The sequence below is a fragment of the Hylobates moloch genome, unplaced genomic scaffold (assembly GCF_009828535.3).
Source record: "Hylobates moloch isolate HMO894 unplaced genomic scaffold, HMol_V3 SCAFFOLD_9, whole genome shotgun sequence".
Lineage (NCBI taxonomy): Eukaryota > Metazoa > Chordata > Mammalia > Primates > Hylobatidae > Hylobates > Hylobates moloch.
In genome coordinates, this window is record NW_026652284.1 from 22,633,963 (window position 1) to 22,656,683 (window position 22,721).

The 22,721-nt window shown below is 38.7% G+C and overlaps 1 protein-coding gene across 2 annotated transcripts in view; it reads right to left on the bottom strand.

Moving 5' to 3' along the window:
- Positions 1-22,721, bottom strand: part of STPG1 (sperm tail PG-rich repeat containing 1) — a 57,992-nt gene that overhangs the window by 30,005 nt on the left and 5,266 nt on the right. For both annotated transcript variants that reach the window (XM_032759319.2, XM_058443849.1), the window contains 2 exons: positions 15,271-15,408; positions 5,578-5,696 (listed from right to left, as the gene is read on the bottom strand). In XM_032759319.2, coding sequence (XP_032615210.1) covers positions 5,578-5,696; positions 15,271-15,361 — 210 coding nt within the window. In that variant the 5' untranslated portion in view covers positions 15,362-15,408. The remainder of the gene's footprint in view (positions 1-5,577; positions 5,697-15,270; positions 15,409-22,721) is intronic.

The following is a 22,721-nucleotide window of genomic DNA, read 5'->3' on the forward strand; positions in this document are numbered from 1 at the left end:
ACACTCTGAACCCGACCATCAGTTTGCAAGAATTTTCTGAGCACTCATATGTGTCTGAAGAGCTAGGGTTTCCAGACAAAATGCAAGACCTAAATGCCTGCTCCATCCTACCTGCCCAGTTAAATTAGAATTTCAGATAAACTGCAGATGATGATTTTAGTATATCCCATGCAATATTTGGGACATACTTGTACTAACAGAGTTGCCATTTATCTGAAGTTCTAATTTAACTGGACATCTTGTATTTTCATTTGCTGAAGCTCACAACCTTCCTGGGCTTTAATCACACTTTAATTCTACCACTTTGCAAACTGGCTTGAGTCCAGGGCAAATGGGAAGAAGGCTGTTACCACTTAGCCTGGAGGAATGGAGTGCTGCCTGTTTGTTCTTAGTGAGCAAAAGGGAGTCCTCCAGGCAGCGGCAGCTTGTGAGGACAACTGTTAAAAATTCCAAAATGTTGCTGGTGGTGGCTTGAAATTGGCCACAGTGGGAGTATTTATACCACAAAAACGGGCAGATGCTACATCTCAGCACTTTTCTTCGAGGAGGGTAAATGATGGGTGACCAGCACACCACCACCCTCGTGCAACGCTCAAGTAGGTCTCTGGGAGGGAAATGTCAAGCATTCTCCTGCAACTTCTAGAGGTGGGCGGATGGCACCCTCGGAGAGACCTTTCGCCTGTGCAGCTCCTGCAACTTCTAGAGGTGGGCGGATGGCACCCTCGGAGAGACCTTTCCCCTGTGCAGAAACAGTTCCTGAGACTGACATTCTGTGACTTGGATGAATTTAGGCCTCTCAGAGCAAATCCCAGAGAACGAGAATCCAAGTTGTGACTGGTGTGAACTTAGCCACTCCTTGGTTTCTTGGCAAAAACCAAATAAACAAACAAAACAAAAACATGTATGGGGAGGGAGAAGGGAAGAGAACTCACATTTACTAGCGCTCTATGGAAGCCCTACCCGCTGTCTCCTTCGCTGCCTCTAAGTGTGAGGATTAAAGGGGTCAATACACACAAAGTGGGTGGAAAAGTGCCGATGCGGGCCGCCATCATCATCATCATCACCATCACCACGCACGATGTTGCCCGCTACCGCCTCCACGGAGCCACGACCCTCCCTTGGGAGTCACAAACCTTCAGAGTGGGACTGAGCAGCTTATAAGCAGCCTCTTGAAGTCCCCTGCGTGGGATGGGGCAAAAATGCCATTTAGCAGACACTGATTGAAACCTACTGTGCATCAGGACCTGTGCCAAGGATGGAAGATACAGGCGCAACCTGTTAGCGGCTCGCAAGGTCTAGGAATGGGAGGAAGGAGATGCATCACAGCAGTGCTCATGGATGAATGTGTGGTCGTGACTCGATGGGAAATGCGCAGACTTGAGTTGGGGTCATTTGATCCATTTTTGAGGGATTTGTGGGGTCTAGAAAGGACAGCAATGGCCACTGCCCAAGGAGCCCCAAGGCAGGTGGTAGAGGTAAGACAGCACACACATTAACCTCATATCAAGGGCATAAGACAGGCTGTGGGAGGTGCTTCCACCTGGGGAAGATGCTGGGGAAAGAGGGTCTGAGGACCAGGAGCTGCTACCTGGGTTCATCCTCACTCTGCCCAGCCTCGACTGCACAAGCTACTTCACCCTCTTTTCATCTTGGGATCATTATCTGAAAAGTATGGATAATGACGGAATTTAGCTCACGGGGTTATTATGGGGATTAAATGAGGTAATAAATGCAAAGGTCTTGGAGGGGTACCTGGCATGTCATGAGTGCCAGCCCAGTGTTTGCAGACCCCTTAGGAAGGGGTACTGGTGACTGATGCAGAGAAGTCAGGCTTCACAGAGCAGGGAGGCAGGGCAGACCCTACTGAGGGTCAGATATGCAGCTGAGGGCACACTTGGGGCAGCTGTCCCCTTGAACATGGTGACTTCTGCAAACTGAACCTCCTTTCATTTAAATATCCCTGGTCTAGTGTCATATCAAGTTAATAAGTGAACAATATTAACTTTGTACGATTTCATCACAAATTAACCACTGGCTGGCTTCCCATTTGGGAAGGTAGATTTACTATGTAATGGTATTAACACATATTTTTAAATTGTTCCCATCTAGAGCACATAGTACCTATGTCCTACTGGTATTTATTTATTCAAGCCTGGAAGGGATGAGGTTTAGAACCATGAAATACTCATTCCTGGCAAGGGCTTACCTACCTATTACAACATCTTTATTTTTAGGATGAGGAAACAGAGAAGCAAAGACATTAAGTGGTGTCCTTAGGGGTACACAGTTTGGGAAACAGTGACCACAATCCAGGGTGAAGTGGAGACAGAAACAGGGAGGCGGGGGTAGAAAATGTCCGACAGGCCGCTGGGCCATGCTCTGTCACATAGATCAGGCATGTCTCTTCACCTACGCACAGTTACCAGCACATCTGTAAATAACTCAAAAATGTTCAGGAAAAGACTTCATTTCCAGCAGCCAAAACTGCCAGTCCAGACACTGAGCTCTTTGAAGGATTCCTTGTACTCTGCAGTAAGATTCTCATGGGGAATGTGAGCTGGGCAACGAGGCCCTGATGGTTCACTGCAAAGTTAGCCTGATAAGGTAATTGCACATTTCAAAGAGCACTGATTCTCTGTGTCAAAGTTGTGCTAAGATGGGCCACAGGACTACTGTGAGGAGGCAGCCATGTTCAATCTGGAGCAAGGGTGTGCGTGACTAATGCTTTAAGAAGGGTGGTGAGGCCCTGGAGTTTTAAAATCTGTTTTTAATTTGTATTGCCTCACTAAATTATCAGGTGATGTTAAACAAGATCTTTAACTTCTCAATGCCCATTTCCCTCAGGAAAAATGAGAACGAACATAGAATAGGAATTTGTTTTTCTGTTTTTATAACTTGAGGAGACCGCGAAAATTATATAACCCAAATTTTATGTTTCAGTTGAGGAAACCGAAGCCCAGAAAAGTCAAGTGACTGGTTTAAAGGCACATAGCCAGTGACAGAGTAGGACATGGAAAGCCTGATTGATGGATCCCCTGCCCTTTCCATAAAATTCCATCCTTATTTCTAAAATGCTTACAAATGCTGAGATGAGTTTTCATGTTGCAAGTAACACGGCCACATTTAAAAAGTTGGAACCCAATCTCTGAGCAATTCCCGTCTTTATTCGATGCTGCCTGTAGGTTTGGCTACCTGCCTCCTTGGTTCCTTTAGTCGAAAACATTCTGAGAAGCAATCACCTTTTAAAACACTAACTTGACAAGTAAGCCCGCTTGCTTTCTGAATTTGAGTGTTCAGAACTAGATCACGGGGGATGGGGCCCATCCACGGTAGCTGACATCCTCCCCTGTCTTCAGCTTGGTCTGTGTTGCTAGGGCCTTTTCAGAAACTTGCTGACTTTCACAGGCCAAATTTACAGCTTTGCGGGCCACAAAGGCAGGCGTGGTGCAGTGTGTGGAAAGAGCAAGAGGCTTTGGAGTGAACTACACCTGGGTTGAGGTCTAATTCTTTCAACATTGATTCAGCAAACATTTATTTTGAGCCTCTTATGTGCCAAACCCTGTGTTGTGTGACCTTGGGTGGGTCATTTAACTTCCCTAAGCCTCGGTTTCCTCGTGTTAAATTAAAATAATAAACCCTTCCTTTCGGCATTGTTCTGAGGATTAGAGATAAAAGGCAGTCTAAAAGTACACATAGTAAGGATAAGTAAATGGTGGCTGCTATTGTTTTTATCGGAGGCTGGGCTGCAAATATCCTAGAGAGGGACAATATATTATCATTAAATTGACAAATGGGAAAGCAGACAGAAAATGGGAAAGAGCCAAACAGTTAAAACAGAGAAACTAGGGAGAGAAGAAAACTCCTGAGCAAATATGTATTATCTTTGGAGAAAACCTACAAGTGATTTAAAACTGTGTGTGTGTGTTTGTGTGTGTACACTCTATTCTTTATTATTTGCTTTCTTAGAATCCTAAAATATCAGAAGTGGAAGAAACTTAAAACATTCTCTAGTTCAGCATTCTCATCTACCAAGGAGGAATCAGGCTGAGGGCACCAGGGCTGGCCAAGGCCCCTCACTCCATGCCTGGGCTCCGTTCAGAACCTAGATCTCCTCATTCCCTCTCTGCCATCTGGGCAAGGTGATAGGATGAAAACCATTTTTAGAGTGCAGCAAAAGATACGTGAAATGAGGACTCCTCCAAAAGAACGCTATTCTAAAGGTCTTGCTTAAATGAATGAAGGAATGAAAAACTTTTTAGATTCCAGGGACGCCTGTGAGTTGCTTCTGTCCCCTGCTGGTGAGAGAGGAGAAAGTCAGGTCCCAGAAATCCCAAAGAGTAAATAAGGACCGGTCAGGAACCACGCAGAACTTTCCAGGTTAGAGAGGAAAAGAGATGCAGCAAGATTTAGGGAAGGCGGGGTGGTGGGTAACACAGGAATATGATAACACATTGTTGTGGTGGTGGTGATGATTTTGAGATGGAGTCTTATTCTGTTGCCCAGGCTGAAGTCCAGTGGCGCGATCTCAGCTCACTGCACTCTCTGCCTCCTAGGTTCATGCGATTCTCCTGCCTCAGGAGAGGCAGTAGTTGGGTCTACAAGTGTGCGCCACCACTCCCAGCTAATTTTTGTATTTTTAGTAGAGATGGGGGTTTCACCACGTCGGCCAGGCTGGTCTCGAACTCGTGACCTCAGCTGATCTGTCTACCTTGGCCTCCCAAACTGCTGGGATTACAGGTGTGAACCACTGCACCTGGCTAATAACACATTGTTTAAGGAAGTTTTTTTGTTTTTAAAGTAGGGCAGGGCTCATTACAAAGGTAATTTTTTTTTTTCCCCAGACAGGGTCTCGCTCTGTCACCCAGGCTAGGGTACAGTTGCGCTATCTTGGTTCAATACAGCCTTGACCTCCTCAGGTTCAGGTGATCCTCCTTCCTCAGCCTCTTGAGTAGCTGGGTCTACAGGCACACACTGCTATGCCCAGCTAATTTTGGTACTTTTTCTTTCTTTCTTTTTTTCTTGTAGAGATGGGGTTTTGCTATGTTGCCTGGGCTGGTCTGAAACTCCTGGCTCAAGCAATTAATTCTCCCACCTCAGCTTCCCAAAGTGCTGGGATTACAGGCATAAGCCACCTCGCCCGGCCCTCCAAAGGTAATTCGAGATGTATTCGACTCTTCTTTTCCTCTTGTGTTATTTGAAGTCGTGTGATTTCCTCTCACAAGGATGGGGAAGAATTTTTTTTAACCTTTTACTTAATTGATAACATGGGAATTTTTGCAATTTTTTAGTTTTATAATGATTTTTAAAATATATCGTTTTCTTAAAATAGTTTTGGTCCAGTTCAATATTTTTGGCGCCATAAATCCGGACATAGTTGTTTTTCCTTGGATGTCCCATTTTTCAGGCTCGTTACAGTTAGTCCCGTCAGTGCCCCTCAGTGCAGCTGGTGCCACGGCTCCTGGGAGCACACTGCCCTCCACTGTCCACAGAAAGACACAGCAGCCAGACAGAACGTGCCTGTCCCGCAAGGCTACAATTCAGACTAAAACGAAAGAACCCCGAAGACAACGTCATTACCTTCTTATGAGGAAACCTCTTGGCTTGACTACTGAATCCTTTTTTTTCTGATTCTGGGATTACCGAAGCTTGAGATTTAAAAGGAATGGATGACTGTGTTGGATACGCAGCAGTAAAACCTAAACAACAAAAATGAAATAAAATCAAAAGGAATACAAAACAATGATTGACAGATGTGGAAAACACCAAGGTGTATATTAAAGTTTTATTTTAAATGGTAGAGAAGAGAAACTTGCCTTTTGACAGGAAACGGACATGAAACCGAATTTAAAAAAATATTCCTAACTTTCTTTCCCTCTCGGCAATTTATCGGACTTCCCCCCTCCAGTTCTTGAACTAGTGAGATGTGGTCACATAAAGTACCTTAAAGCAGGCGTCCCAGGGAAAAGGAAGGAGATGATAGTAAAGACATTCTTGCCAGGCAGGAAGGAGATGGCAAAACTATTCTGGGAGCAGCCTGGACAGGGCGCGGTCAGAGGACAGAGGAAGCGTCCTCACTGCTCCTTGGCCTAGATTCAGACACCAGCATTAGGCCGTTAAAATCCAAAGAGGTTAGGGAAATCCCAGCCTGGGGCTGGCTCTCACTTTTCAGGGCACTGTGCAAGACAGGCGTTAAGTTTTTGTTTCTGTTTTGAGCAGACATGGGGTTAAAAAGCAGAAAGGGATCATCTATAAAAACTGAAGTTAAAAGTTCGTTTGTCTAGGTTGTGATGTATACATGCATGTCTGATGTATAAACTCCCCTCCTGCCGAGACTTCCACAACTGCTAGAACTTGGCAGCATCTGTCTGCATAGCAGGTTGATTATAGACTCTAACCTGTAAGTGTAATGGACTCTGACTCCAGTTTTTTGATGTTTGATGGCTGATAGCTCTTCAGCTTCACCGCTCCCTCATTCCCTTCTGCCCCACCACTGGGCAAGTGGATGAGAAAGCCCAGAGCTCCCTCCCGTGGCACCAGCTGGAAGTTCAAACCACGCAAACCCCTGCCCTCAGTCCAGCCCCGCTTTCCAACCATAAGAAAACCCCCAAGCCAGGCTCCTTTCCCTGCTCTCTCAAGCCATTATTGGATCAGGTTAGGAAGGCTGTACTGCTGTCCTCAGAAGGCCTCACTATGTGGGTGATAAGCCTTTTCCTACACTCTTGATGAGCGTGTGTGTGGCACTGTAAGTCTTGACATCCAAACCAAATTTTGGGTGGGGGGTGCATCCTGACCCTGTAGGCTGTTCACAACAGTAAGCCAAATTATTTTAACATCAGAATCCTAACCCTCAGAGAGAAAATACGTGCAGAAATGGGGGAAAAAACAGTCAAGAGAAGGAAAGAAGAAAGTATGTGTTAGCCACGGCAGAGGGTGGTTTGTATGGAAACTATCAGTAAGGCTCATTTCTTCATCTCTGAATTTTTAAAAAAAAAAAATACTCCTTTTCAGAGTGGGAAGCCTGAAGACAATAGGGACCCCTCAAGGGGTACAATCATGAACCAGCTTCACAGATGAGGAAACTGAGGCTTACAGGGATTAAGTTACTCATCCAAAACACCCAGCACTTAAGCCGGACAGGTGGGGTGTGAACATGATTTGCCTAATGAGCCCGGGCTCTTGAGCTCTGAGCTGTGCTTCCTCTTCCTGAGCCGGCCTCTAGTAAGTGCTCAATAAACACAATGGGGAGAGGACACTCGAGCCTCATCTGCCTGGGGGGAGGATGACGCAAGTAAAAGGAGCTGAATACGTGTTTAAGTAGAAAATATTTGGGGATACCAATATACAGTAAATGTATTCTTCTCCTCCCCTCCCCATTTAAGTAGATGAATGGCTATGTTCTTGGTTTGTTTGCTTTAAGAGAGCTATACAGCAAATCCAAAGGCAGAAGCAGCTGCAAGACTTCCTGGCTTTTGTCTCTAAAAGCCTAAGCCTATAGAACAGCTAAGAGAATGTGCAGACGAGGCAGTAAAGACAGTTATTTTAAAAAGGTTGGAGGAAGGACATTCTCCTGGGGAAAGGAGAGGTTTCTGCCTGACTGGAAAGGAGATCCAAGGCTTCTGGCTATAACAGAATGGCATGTGTCAGAGCAGCCCTCTTGATGAAACAATTTAAAAAGTAGAATTTTTGAAAAACACTCTGGATGACTGAATTCCTATTTCTAACCAAAACAGGACTAGATTTGCCCTCCCAGCTGGAAAAAAAAAAAGTTAAAAATGGGCAAGATATATAAAGCAATCAAGACACTGGACATCAGGCGACAAAGGACAGGGATCCCTGAGAGAAGCAAAATAAATGAGGTTGGCAATAAGATGGCCTCCAGCTTTCTGCCAGGAGAAAATCTCCAGACCACAGCACGGGAAGAAGGGATCCAGATGGAGCCCCGTGGTCCTCCTGAGTTGAGGAAATAGATCTGGGAGTCCAGAAAAGCCAAGACAGCTAAGTTCACAGAGCAGAGTACCAGAGAAGAGAGAGCTACCCAGATGGAGAGCTATGGAGCTTTGCAATAGGGTCCCCTGAGTAAGTTCCTGGGTATTGACCAACACATGCGCATGAGAAAACTACCCAGGGCTGGAGAAGGAACCGCCTGGCAGAATTGAAGTGAGCAATCCCTGAGGCTTCCACAGGGCCAGGAATAGCTCCTGTTTTCATGAGACACAGCGGGAAAACATCATAATTCATGGAACATAGGGTATGCAGGAGGGTTTCGCCTCAGAAATAGGGCAAAATTACCCCTAGACTAAATACTGCTCTGGTTCCAGCTAACAAAGCTTTAAAGCAAGACCTGAAAAGATCAAACTGTTTCCAAATAATTTAACTGCATCTCAGAACAAAGCACAAGAACATGTATGGGACTACAAAAATAGCACCTAAGAAGTAAAATTCAAAATACCTGGCACTGATAAAAAATTAATAGGAGGAAGAAGGAAAAAAATACTTCAAAGTGGGGAGAAAATAAACAATCAAAACCAACTCAGAAATGATACAGATGATAGAATTAGTGGAGAAGAACATTATAACTGCTGCACTAACTGTATTTCATATGTTCCAGAAGCCAGAGAAAAGACTGAACATATTAAGTAGATATGGAAAATATAATGAAAAGATCCAAATCAAACTTCCAGATGTGAAAACTAAATGTCTGAGATTAAAAATACACTAGATGAGATGAATAGCAAATTAGACATAGAGGAAAAAAAGATTAGTAAACTTGAAGACCTAGAAATAAAACTATACAAAATAAAACACAGAAAAAGGACAAGAAAAAGGATTAGTGAGTTGTGTCGAAACTTCGAGGAGCCTAATATATGTGTAATCAGGCTCTCAAAAAAAGAAATATGAGGAGAGAAGAAATAAAAAAAATAGCTCAAGAAAAAATGGTTGAAATATTTCCAAATTTGATAAAAAAAAAAACTGACTCACAGATTCAAGAAAGTCACTTAACATCAAATACAAGAAACATGAAGAAAACGACACCGTAGGCCAACCATAATCAAATTGCTTAAAAAGTGACAAGAAGAAAATGTTAAAATTGGGCAGAGAAAAAGGACATGTCACATATGAAGAAACAAATATGAGAATGACAGCAGATTAGTATTGAAAACAACACCTTTAAGGCACTAAAAGGAAAAAAAAAAAAAAACCTGTCACCATAGAATCCTGTACCTGTAAAAACATCTTCAAAAGCAAAAGCAGAATAAAAACTTTTAAAACTAGCAAACGGGAGCTACAAGAAATGTTAAGGGAAGCCCTTCAGGCCAAAGAAAATGATACCAGTAGGAAATCTGAATCACATAAAGGAATGAAGCTCTGGAAATAGTAAATATGTGGGTAAATAGAAAATATAAAATTATGAGTATACATTGAATGATTTTTTTTTTTTTTAGATGGAGTCTCGCTCTTGCGCCCAGGCTGGAGTGCAATGGCGCGATCTCCGCTCACCGCAAGCTCCGCCTTCCAGGTTCACGCCATTCCCCTGCCTCAGCCTCCCGAGTAGCTGGGACTACAGGCGCCCGCCACTGCGCCCAGCTAATTTTTTGTATTTTTAGTAGAGACGGGGTTTCACCGTGTTAGCCAGGATGGTCTCGATCTCCTGACCTCGTGATCTGCCCGCCTCGGCTTCTCAAAGTGCTGGGATTACAGGCATGAGCCACCAAACCCAGCCTTGAATAATTTAAACATAACATTTTAAACATTTAAAAAGTAATGATTATGGGCCAGGCGTGGTAGCTTGTAATCCGGCACTTTAGGAGACCTCCTCACCAAATTAGCCAGGCATGGTGGCAGGTGCCTGTAATCCCAGCTATTCAGGAGGCTGAATTAGGAGAATTGCTTGAACCTGGGAGGTGCAGGTTGCAGTGAGCCAAGATTGCACCACTGCACCCCAGCCTGAGCGACAGAGCAAGGCTCTATCTCAAAAAAAAAAAAAAAATTACGTAAAGCAAAAATAACAACTGTTTTGTAGGGTTTATACCATATGTACAAGTAAAATGTTTAACAACAATAACATAAAGGCCAGGAAGGGAAAAATAAAAATATACTGTTTTAAGGTTCTTCTACTATATGTGAAGTGTTACAATATCACTTGATGGTAGACTATGATAAGTTAAAGATATATATTATAAACTCTAAAGTATGTAGGGATCAACAAACTTTTTCTAAGGGCCAGATTGTACATATCTGTCTATCTATCCATCTATAGCTATCTATCTATCTATCTATCTTATTGATCTATATTTTGAGACAGGGTCTTGCTCTGTTGCCCAGGTTGGAGTGCAGTGGTGCAGTCATAGTTCATTGCAGCCTTGACCTCCTGGGCTTAAGCAATCCTCCTGCCTCAGCCTCCCAAAGTTCTGGGATTGCAAGTGTGAGCCACCATGCCCGGCCAGATAGTAAATATTTTAGTCTTTGCAGTCTATTTACTCTCTGTGGCAACTATTCAGTGCTGCCATTATGGAGTAAAAGCAGCCACAGACAATACATAAATAAACTGGGGTGGCCGTGTTCCAATAAAGCTTTATTGATAGAAATAGGCAGTGGGTCAGATTGGGTCCAAGGAGCAAAGTTTGCCAACTGTTGCTTTAAGGTAACCACTAGGAAAATACTACAAAGAGTTATTCCTAATAGGCTAACAAAGGAGATAAAATTGAAGCATTAAAAATAATACAAGAGACAGAGAAAAGGTAAATAAAGAACAGATGGGACAAACAGAAAGCAAGTCACAAGATGATAGACTTAAACTTATATACCAATAATCACATTACATGTAAATAATCTAAATATCCCAATTAAAAAACAGAGATTCTCAGATTGGATAAGAAAGACCCAACTGTATGTTACTTCGGAGAAACATACTTTAAATATAAACTCAGAAATAAGTTAAAAGTAAAATAGTGGAAAAAGATTTACTATGCTAACACTAATCAAAAGATAGTTGGATATTATCAGATAAAGTACATTTCAGAGCAAAAAATATTACCTGCAATAAAGAGGGTCATTTCATAATGGGGTCATTATGAGGAATCAGCTCCTCAAGAGAACATAACAGTCCTAAATGCTGATGTACCCAATAAAAAGAGATTGAAAATATAAGAAGCAGAAACTGATAAAACTGCAAGAAAAAATAGAAAATTTCACAATTATAGTCAGAGATTTCAAAACATATCCCTCGATAATTCAAACAAGTAGATAGATCAGTAAAGATATATGAAACTTGAACAAAACTATTACCTAACCTGACCTAATTGGCATTTATAGAACACTCCACCTAGCAATTCCATATAAGCTGTCCTAGAAAACTGAAAAGGAAAAGACACTTCCAAACTCATTCAATGAGGCAACCACTATCTGATACCAAAACTATATGTCATCATTACAAGAGGGAAAAAGATCACTAGAGATCAACAGCCCTCATAAACATTAATACGTAAATTCTTAGAAAAATTTTAGCAAATCAAGCCAGACAATATATAAAAAGATAATACATCACGACCAACCCCAGTAATGCAAAAATAGTTCAACATTTAAAAATCAATATAATTCATCATATTAACGAACTAAAAAAGAAAAATCATACGAGTATCTCAACAGATAAAAAAAATCATATCCCTGTAACATATACTCTTTTTGTCTGGCTTCTTTCACTCAGCATAATTACTATGAGATTCATCTCTGTTGCTGATACATTAATACTCCATTGTTTTTTATTGTTGAGTAATATTCCATTGTATAAAAACATGATGTCTATTCGTTGATGATGTAAATTTGAGTTGTCACCAGTTTGGGGGCATTACAAATAAAACTGCTATGAGCATTTTATCTACAAGTCTTTAAATGGATATAAGCTTTCATTTTGTGGGGTAAATGCCTAGGAGTGGAATGACTAGATCATATGTTTAACTTTTTAAAAAACTGCCAAACTATTTTTCATAGTCGTTGTACTTTTGCACATCCCCACTATTAGTGTATGAGGGTTTCTATGACTTCACATTCTTATCAGCAATGGGAAGTCTTTTTAATCTCAGGCATCCCATTAGGTATGTAATGGTATCTCATTATGGTTTTAATTTGCATTTCCCTAATGACTAATGATGCTAAGCATTCCTTCATATGCTGTTTTCCCTCTGTATATCTTTTTTTTGGTGAAGTAACTGTTTAGTAGATACAGAAAAAGCTTTTCATAAGATCTAATATCCTTTGACGATTAAAAGAAAATAGCAAACTAGGAATAGAGCAAACTTTGTTAATCTGATAAAAGGTGTCTATAACAAAAGCCTATAGCAAACAGGATACCAAATTGTGAAATATTAAAAGCTTTCCCTCGAGACAGGGAGTGAAACTAGTACAACTGCTATTATCCTTCTATTCAACGTTGTACTGAAGGTCTCTAGCCAATACAAACGCCTACATAAAATATATTAAAAATACATAAAATATATGGATGAGAAAGGAAGAAATAAAGTTGACATTTTCACAGATGACAAGATTGTATACGGGGAAATTGCAAAAGAATCTATGGATACCCTATAAGAGATAATAGTTGGATTTAGTGAGGTCACCAGAATCAAGGTCAATATACAAAAATCAATTAATTTCTTTGTACAGCAGCAACAAACAATTTAAAATAAAATTTAAAATTACCACTTATAACAGCATAAAAATCAAATGCCTAGAATAGATATAATGAAGATATGCAAGACTTCTACATAGAAAACTAAAACATTGAGAACAATTTAAGGTAACTTAAATAAAAGGATCTATACATGGATTAGAGAAGTTAATATTTATTGTAAAGATGTAAATGATCCTTAAATTGATTTCTAGAATTAATGCAATCCAAATTAAAATGAGAGTAGCTTTTTTAAGACATTAATAAGCTGATTATAAAATTTTTATAGCTACCCAGATTTGATCATTACACATTGTATGCTTGTATCAAAATATCACATGTACACCATAAATATGTACAACTACTATGTATCCATAAAAATTAAAAATAAAAAAGTAAAATAAATTTATATGGAAATGCACTGGGGTCAAGAATAGCCAGCATAAACAAAGAAGTACAAAGTTGAAGGGCTTATGCTATTAAAGAGTTATTATACAGTTACAGTAATTAGGACAGTATGATATTTGAACAGAATAAATAATCAAGAAGCAGAGCTGCATACGCCTGGACACTTGATTTATGACAAAGATAGCAAGAGCAATACAGAGTAGTAGAGAATAAGCAGCCTTTCAATAAGTGGTGCTGGGTCAACATGGAAAACAACAGACTTGGGCATCTTCCTCAATCAAAAACAATTTCAAGTGAATTGTAGATCTAGATGTAAAAGGTAAAATAATAGAGTTTCTAGAAGAAACTATCTTGGGATGGGCAAAGATTTCTTAAGTATTAATAGAATAGACATATACACTAAACATAAAGAGATTGATAAACTGGGCTATATTAAAATCAAGAGTTTCCATTTCTTAGCACATTGTTAAGACAGTGAAAAGGAAAGTCCCAGGATAGGGGAAGACATATACCTATAGCTAACAAATGACTTGTTTCTAGAATAAAGAATCCCTATAAATAAGAAAAGGACAGAATGGTTTAAAGAACTCCTATAAATAAAAAAAAGAAAAGACAAGACCCAGCAGAAGAAAATGGGCAAAAAAGTTGAACAGTCACTTCTCCAAAGAGAATATCCAAAAGGCCAGTCAACATGAAAAAGTGCTCAATCTCATTGATCTAAGGCAATACAAACTAAAACTATTATGAGCTTAAAATGTTGGTGAGGATTTGGAGCAGGTGGGATTCACATACATTGCTTGTAAGGAGGTAAAATTGGCACAGCTACTTTGGAAAACCGTTCGGCAATATCAACTAAGCTTACCCTAAACGTACCCTATGACCCAGCAGTTCCACTCCTCAGGTATAGACCCATGAAATACATAAATATGTGTCCCACAAGACAAGTACAAGAATAGTTACAGAAGTTTTTATTCATAATAGCCCCAAACTGGAAACAACCTAAATGTCCTTCAGTAGTAGAATAGATAAATAAATTGTGGTATATTCAAACAAGAGTAATAAAATGAACAAATTACTGATAGGTAAGATAAAACAACATGAAGTTAAATCTCTGAAACATAAGTGAAAAAAGCCTGAGAGAAAAGAGTTCATATTGTATGATTCACATTTACATAACATTCAAAAACAAACTAAAGTTATTAATGAGATGAGAAGTCAGGATAACCGTAGTGTTTACTTTTGCAGGGAAGGGAGATCCATATCTGAGAAGGGCTTTTGAGATGCTGCTGACATTCTGTCTTGGTCTGAGAAGTTATTCCATAGGCGGTGTTTGTGAATATTCATTAAGCTATACAATCAGGATTTGTGCACTTTTTCTGAATATATATTTATGCTTCAATTTAAAGAAATGTTAAAGAAAAAGAGAATGCAAAATCAGAGGATAGGAGGAAGAAAGAGAGATCTCTCTGGATTTGAGAGCAGTAGTGACTCTGGAAGCCCACCAGGGAGGTGACAACAGCCTCGAAAGAAAAAGCGCTGGAGCCTAGGAGGATCTCAAAATGAGGTTTCCCATCTCAGTAAGAATTCCTAAACCACACTAACGAACCAGAACACTAGTGGCCGAACACTAGCAAAACCAAAGGGAGCACATGAGCTGGGACACTGGGGATCTCACCAATGTGGACGGTTGACCAATGACCTGAGTATTCCTCCCCACCCCAACCCAGCCTCCCGGGATCACACTAACTATTGGGAAAGTTCTGAACTTGAAACAATCATGAGGGAGATAGGATTTATGCTGATAATGGCTGGAGTTATCCTTTCCAACAACCCAGCAGAATGGGGACTTGCAGTCATAACTCAAGTTGACTTCTAGGAAATAAAAAAAAGATCTCTTACATATCTAAATTTGAGGATAGAGATTCTTACCAGATACATGGAAATAACAAGTCTGGGTTTTGTTTATTAGTTTTTTATTTTTAAACAGACTTCCTCTTTCTTCTCTCATCCTTTCTTCTCACAGTTTCTTCCCAATAATCACACTTGAAACAGTAGGGCCTAAAGCCATCTATCTGGTATGCCTGTACGGATGGCCCTGTGGATATAACCCAGGATTTACTATTCCCCCAAAATTTGCTCTTATGTACTAAAATAAGCATATGTCAGGAGCTATCTCCTCCCTGCAAAGACACATGTACCTTTCTGTACTTCACTGGCACGTCTGGGATGTTTGCCAGTGCGTTCATTTTTCTGTGCAGAGTTGTCCATGTTAGCAAAATTCTGTGACATGTTCCATTTGTTTGATGAAAAGCTCTACTGCATGTTCTCCTAAGCACCTGAAACAGCAAAACACAGCATTTGCAGAGATCATTTCGCATTGGTTAATTATTGCAAATGGGTTCTGTTCTATCTACAGGGTAAACTGAGAAATGGCGTGGGTGCCGGCTGAGATCTACCAAGTCCCGTGACCCAAAGTCCCAAGCACATTGTGCTGCCTGCAGTAGGAACTGCGTAAGAAGTCACTGTTGATGTTGCTTACAGAACTACTGAAGGCTTGGATTTTATTTTTATTTTTTATTTTTTGATACAGAGTTTTGCTCTTGTCACCCAGGCTAGAGTGTAATGGCGTGATCTTGGCTCACTGCAACCACCGTCCCCCCGGGTTCAAGTGATTCTCCTGCCTTAGCCTCCTGAGTAGCTAGGGTTACAGGCGCCCACCACCTGTAATTTGTATTTTTAGTGGAGACGGGGTTTCACTATGTTGGCCAGGCTGGTCTCGAACTCCTGACCTCAGGTGATCTGCCTGCCTCTGCCTCCCAAAGTGCTAGGATTACAGGCGTGAGCCACCATGCCTGGCCTTTTATTTAAATTTAGCTTTACTGAGACATAATGTATACACAAATAAAATTCGTCGTGCTAGTTGTACAATTCCAAGTTTCAGCAAATGTTTACAGTCGAGTTAAATACCACCACAATTAAGCTATTAATTTATCTATGATGCTGAGAAGCTCCCTGTGTCCCTTTGCAGTCAGTACCCTCCCAACCACTGCTCTGGCAACCACTGCTCTGCTGTCACAATTGTTGCCTTTCTAGAATGTCACATAAGTGCAATCATAAACACTCTTGTGTCTTTTTTCACTTAGTGTAATGCTTTTGAAATTCTTCCATATTGTTGCATAGACCAGTACTTTGTTCCAATTGTTCTACATCCTCACCAACATGTGTTTGCTCAATCTTGTTAATTTTAGGCATTCTAGTGATTTTATAGGGTATCTCATTGTCATTTTAATTTGGATATTTTCAGGTGCTTATTTATCTTCTTTAGTGAAGTGTGTTCAAATCTTCTGCCTTTAAAACAAAAAAACTGGGACAGGCATGGTGGCTTACACCTATAATCCCAACACTTTGGGAGGCTGAAGCGGGAGGATTGCTTGAAGCGAAGAGTTTGAGACTAGCCTAAGCAACACAGTGAGACCCCATGTCTACAAAAAATAAAAAATTAGCCAGCCTGTAGTCCCAGCTACTCTGGAGGCTGAGGTGGGAGAACTGCTTAAACCCAGGAGATCAAGGCTGCACTGAGCCATGATAGTGCCACTGCACTCCAGAATGGACAACAGAGCAAGAGCCTAATCTCAAAAAAAAAAAAAAACCAAACCAAAACAAAAAAACCCCACAAAACCCAAAAACAATTGGATTTAATTGGGTTATTTATTGAGTTGTAAAAGTTAATACATTCTGGATACAAGCCTTTTATCATATATGTTTTGAAAATATTTGCTCCCTGGCTGAGGTTTGCCTTTTTATTTTCTTAACATTATCTTTTGAATGCAAATTTTTAAATTTTGATCAAATTTGTCAAAATTTTCTTTTAAGGTTTTAAGATTTCTTTTGTTAGATCTAAGCAATTTTTGCCTAACTCAAGGTCACAAATATTTTCTCCTACATTTTCTTTTAGAAGTTTTATAGTTTTAGCTCTTACATTGAGGCCTAGGATCCATCTTGAACTACATTTTGTATACAGTATTAAGGTAAGGGTCAGGTTCATTTTATTGCATTTGAAGATTCAATTAATCCAGCACCATCTGCTAAAAAGAATATCCTTTTTTCACTGAATTATCTTGGCACATTCGTCAAAAATCTACTGTGTGTGTATGTGTTTATTTAGATATATATAGTGCTATTTCTAGATTCTCTATTCTGTTCTTTTGAACTCTGTGTATATCCTTATACCAACAGCACACTATCTTGCTTTAGAATAAGTTTTAAAATCAGGTAGTTCCAACTTTGCCTTATTTTTCAAAATTATTTCGACTATATTAGCTTTTGTACTAGCCCTTTTGAATTACCATATAACTTACAGGTCAATTTCTACTAAAAAAAAACCTCCCTGGATTTTGATTGAGATTGCATTGAATCTATAGAACAATTTAGGGAGAACTTAAATCTTAACTTTGTTGAGTATTATGTTCCATTAATATGGTATATTCTCCATTTATTTAGATATTATTTAATTTCTTAGCAATATTTTACAGTTATCAGTGTACAAAAATTGAACATATTTTCTTAAACTGATTTAAGTATTTCATATTTTATGTCATAAAAATGGTCTTAAAATTTTTTAAATTTCTAATTGTTTATTGCTGGTATACAGAAATATAAGTAATTTGTATATATTGATGTTGTATCCTGTAACTTTGCTAAACATTTTTTTTTAGTTCTAGTAGCTTTTTTGTCGATTAGGAATTTCTACATATAAAATCATGTCATATGTGAATAAAACATTTTATTTCTTCCTTTCCAATTTGTATGCCTGTTATTTCTTTTTATTGTAATACTGCAATGACTAGGGCATCCAGTACAATATTGAACAGAAATGACAATAGTGGACATCTTTGTCTTGTTACTGGCTTGAGTGGGAAAGCATTCAGTCTTTTGGCATTAAGTACAATGTTAGTTGTAGGTTTTTTTAAATAAAAGCTTGTTATCACTTCTAATCTTAGCTTCCTAAGAGTTTTTAACAGGAATAGGTGATCAATTTTATCAAATACTTTTTCCGCATCTATGGAGATGATCATATAATTGTTCTTTGTGAATATATTAATTGAATTACATTGATTAATTTTCAAATGTTAAAACAACCTAGTGTTCCTGGAATAAATGCTACCTGGTCATAAGATATTATCACTTTTATATATTGAAGGATTCAGTTTGCTAAAATTCTGTTAAGGATTTTTGCATCTGTGTTCATGAGGGCTATTAATCTGTAGCTTTCCTTTTCATTTTAAAAACGTCTTTGATTTGGGCATCAGGGTAATGCTTGCTTCATGAAATGAGTTGGAAGGTGTTTTTTTTCTCTTAATTTCTGGCACAGTTTGTGTAAAATTGGTATTAGTTCTTCCTTAAATTTACAAGTTAAGCCATCTGGGCCTGGAGTTTTCTTTGTGGGAAGATTTTTAATGACAAAGTCCATTAACTTAGTAGATACAGGGCTCTTCAGATTATCTATTTCTTCTTAACCGAGCTTTGGTAATTTGTGTATTTCAAGAAATTTTTTCCATTTCATCTATCATGAAACTTACTGGCATAAAGTCATTTATCACCCTTTCAATATCTGCAGGTTCTGTAGTAATGTCCCTACTTCATTCCTGATATTGGTAATTTGTGTTTTACATATTTTTGTTAAGTCTGGCTAGAGGTTTACCAATGTATTGATTTTTTCAAAAGAAAACAGCGTGTGGTTTTATTGATATGTCTCTACTGTTTTCCTAAATTTTCTATTTCATTGACTTCTATGATTATTTTTTCTTTCTTCCTGCTTATTTTGGGTTTCATTTGTTCTTCTCTTTCTAGCTTTTTAGGTGGAAGCTTCAATAATTGAATTTAGACCCTGGAGTGCAATGGCACAATCTCGGCTCACTGCAACCTCCAACTCCCCATCCCCAGTAGCTGGGATTACAGGCACTCCCACCACATCTGGCTAATTTGTTGTATTTTTAGTAGAGACAGGGTTTCACCATGTTGGTCAGGCTGGTCTCAAACTCCTGACCTCAAGTGATCTGCCCACCTTGGCCTCCCAAATTGCTGGGATTACAGGAGTGAGCCACCGCACCCAGCGCCTTCTTCTTTCTTAATATATGTATTTAATATCTTAAATGTTCCTGTAAGCAACATTTTAGTGGCATCTCATATATTTTAACATGTTGTGTTTTCATTTTTCTTTGTTTAAAATACCTTTTATTTTTCATTGTAATTTCTTTTTTACACATGGCTTATTTGGAAGTCTAATGTTTAATTTCCAAGTAGTCAGGGGGATTCTCTAGTTATCTTTTTGAATTTTCCTTTTGTTGTTGAATGGGGTTTTTTATAAATGTCAATTAGGTAGAATTGGTTGATAGTTTGTTCAAGTCTTTTACATCCTTACTGATTTGCAATTTATTCATTCTATCAATACTAAGAGAGAAGTGTTGAAATTACCGTATTATATTATTGTGAATTTGTTTATTTCTCTTTTAAGCTTCGTCGATTGTTCTTGTGTATTTTGAAGCACTATTACCAGGTGCATGAACATTTATAATTTTTATGTCTTTTTGGCGAATTGACCCCTTTATCATTATGAAATACCCGGCTTTATCCCTGATAATATTCCTTGTTCTAAAGTCTATTATTTTTTCTGATATTAACACGGCCATTTCGGCATTCTTTTGATTACTATTAGCACACTATATTTTTTCTATCCTTTTACTTTTAACCTGCTTGTGTCTTTATATTTAATTATTGAGTTTTCTTCATACTTCTGCTGGCAGGAATGTGTCTTTATATTTAAAGATGTTTTGTTAAAAACAACATATATTAGGTCCTGGTTTTTAATCTAATCAAACTCTGCCTTTTGATTGGAGTGTTTAGAACTTTTACATTTAATGTAGCACTTGATATGGTTGGGCTTAAACCTATCAACTTCCTACTTGTTATATTGGCCCCTGTCTCTTTTTTCTTGGATCTTTTGAGAGTAAGTGCATATTTCTTATGGTCTCATTTTATCTTCATTTCTGACTTATTAGCTATACTTATGTACAGTGATTGATTTAAGGTTTACAGTATACATCTTTAATTTATCACAGTCAAATAATAGTATGCTACTTCACATATAATGTAAGAATTTTACAACAATACACTTCCATTTCCTATCTTCCATCCTTTTTGTTACTTTTGTATACATTTTACTTCTATATATATTATTAATCTAATATTGTTTTTTAAACACTCAATTATCTTCTAAAGAAATTAAAATAAGAAAAAATGTATTTTATCTTTATCATTTTCAGTGCTTTTCAATTCTTTGTGTAAATTCAAGATTCTTTCTAGTGTCATAGTCCTTCTATCTACAGAAATTCTTTTAAATTTTCAGGTAGTGCAGGTCTTCTGATAATGCATTCTCCAGGTTTTTGTCTGTCTGAAATGGTCTTTATTTTTCTTTTCTTTTTGAAACTTATTCTCACTGAGTATAGAATCATGGGTTCATAGGTTTTTTCTCTTCCTACCTCTCCCAAGAACTTTTATATTATTCCTTTGTCTTCTGACATGCATAGTTTCTGATAAGTCCACTGTAATTCTTATTTTGATTCCTCTGTCAGTAATAATTCTTTTTTTATCCATCAACTTTTAAGCTTTTCTGTATATCACTTTCATTCAGCAATTTGATTTTTCCCAATTTTTTATTATGGTAAAACACACATAACATAAAAATTTGCCATCTCAACCATTTCTAAGTGTACAGCTGAGTGGAATTCAAATACATAATGTTGTGCAACCATTACCACTATCCATCTCTGTAAATCTTTTCATCTTGAAAAACTGAAACGCTATACCCATTAACCAATATGGTACTTCCCCGGTATTTCCTACAACACGGTGCTTCCTCAGTATTTCCCCATTCCTTTTCCCTGCAACCCCTGGCAACCACCATTGTACTTTCTATTTCTATTACTTTGACTATTCTATGTGCCTCTCAGCATTTGATTTTCATGGTACCTTGGCATAATTTTCTTTATGTCTTTAATGTTTGGGTTTTAATGAACTTCTTTAATCTGTAGGCTATAGTTTTCACCAAATTTGGAAAATATTCAGCCATTATTTTTTCAAATAGTTTTTCTGCGTCTGCCTCCTTCTTTCCTGGGGCTACAGTTATATTAGATCACTTCATATTTTCCCAAAGGTTATTGATATTCTGTTCATTATTTTTCAGTCTCTTTTCTCTCTGTCCTTCATTTGGGTAGTCTATATTGTCATGTCTTCAAGTTCACTGATTTTTTTTTTTTTTTTTTTGGACGGAGTCTCGCTCTGTCACCCAGGCTGGATTGCAGTGGCGTGATCTCGGCTCACTGCAACCTCTGCCCCTAGCTTCAAGCAGTTCTCTGTGTCAGCTGGGTACAGGTGTCTGTCACCATGCCTGGCTAATTTTTGTATTTTTAGTAGAGATGGGGTTTCACCATCTTAGCCAGGCTGGTCTTGAACTCCTGACCTTGTGATCTACCTGCCTTGGCTTCCCAAAGTGGTGGGATTACAGGCATGAGCCACCATGCCCAGCCAAGTTCACTGATCTTCTGAAGTCTCTCATCAGCTGCAAATCCCATCCATTGTATTCTTATTTCAAATATTGTATTTTTTCTTTCTAGAGGTTACATTTGGGCTCTTTTTCTATGTCTTCCATTTCTAGCCTCATCATGTTCAATTTCCTTTACATCCTTGGGAATATTTGTAAGATTCACAATAGCTGCTTTAAGGTTTCTTTGTACTAATTCTATAATCTGTCGTTTTTAAGTCTGTTCCTATTGGTTAATTTTCCTCTCAGATACGGGTCATATTTTCCTGTATCTTTTCATGTCTGGTAATTTTGTATTAGATATTGGACATTTTGAATTTTACATTGCTGAGTGCTGGGTTTTGATATATTCCTGTAAAGGATGTGGCACACTTTTCAGTAACTTGTAGATCCATCTGACCCTTTCAAGCTTTCAAACTTTGTTATGGCAAGTCCAGAGCAGCTTTTACTCTGGGAATAATTTATCCCCACTACTAAGGCATGACATTTCTGTGAACTCTACCCAATTCCTATCTAATACCATGTGTCTCCATTCTGGTTTATGGTAACGTGAAACATTCCCAGTTGTGTTTAAGCCCCAGCCTATGGCCTTTTGGTTGGTATTTCCCCAGTCTTAGTTTCTCATGCATGTGCAGATTACTGCTCAGCCAAAAACTCAAGGAGACCTCTCTTCAGGTTTCTGAACATTTTTGGTGCAGTTCCTTCCTTTAGGGTTCTCCCTATAAATTCTAGCCTCTTTGGCCTCTCTGAATTCTTATTTTTATCTTCTCAACTCAGAAATCTGGAATTCATTTGGATTTCCTACAATATGGCCTAAAAACTGACCCCAGTACTAAATGGGGGCAATTGTAGGACTCATCTTGCTTTTCTTCCTTCAGGGATTATTGTACTGTGCCTGTTGTCCAATGTGAGTTGTTTAACACATTTAACTACTTTTTAGTTGTTAATAGCAAGGGCACAATTTAATTTCCATAGCAATTATTTTTCATTAGCAGACTTGGGTTTCATTTTGCCCATTTTTTTCCCTAAGGAACTTATACCATTTATATA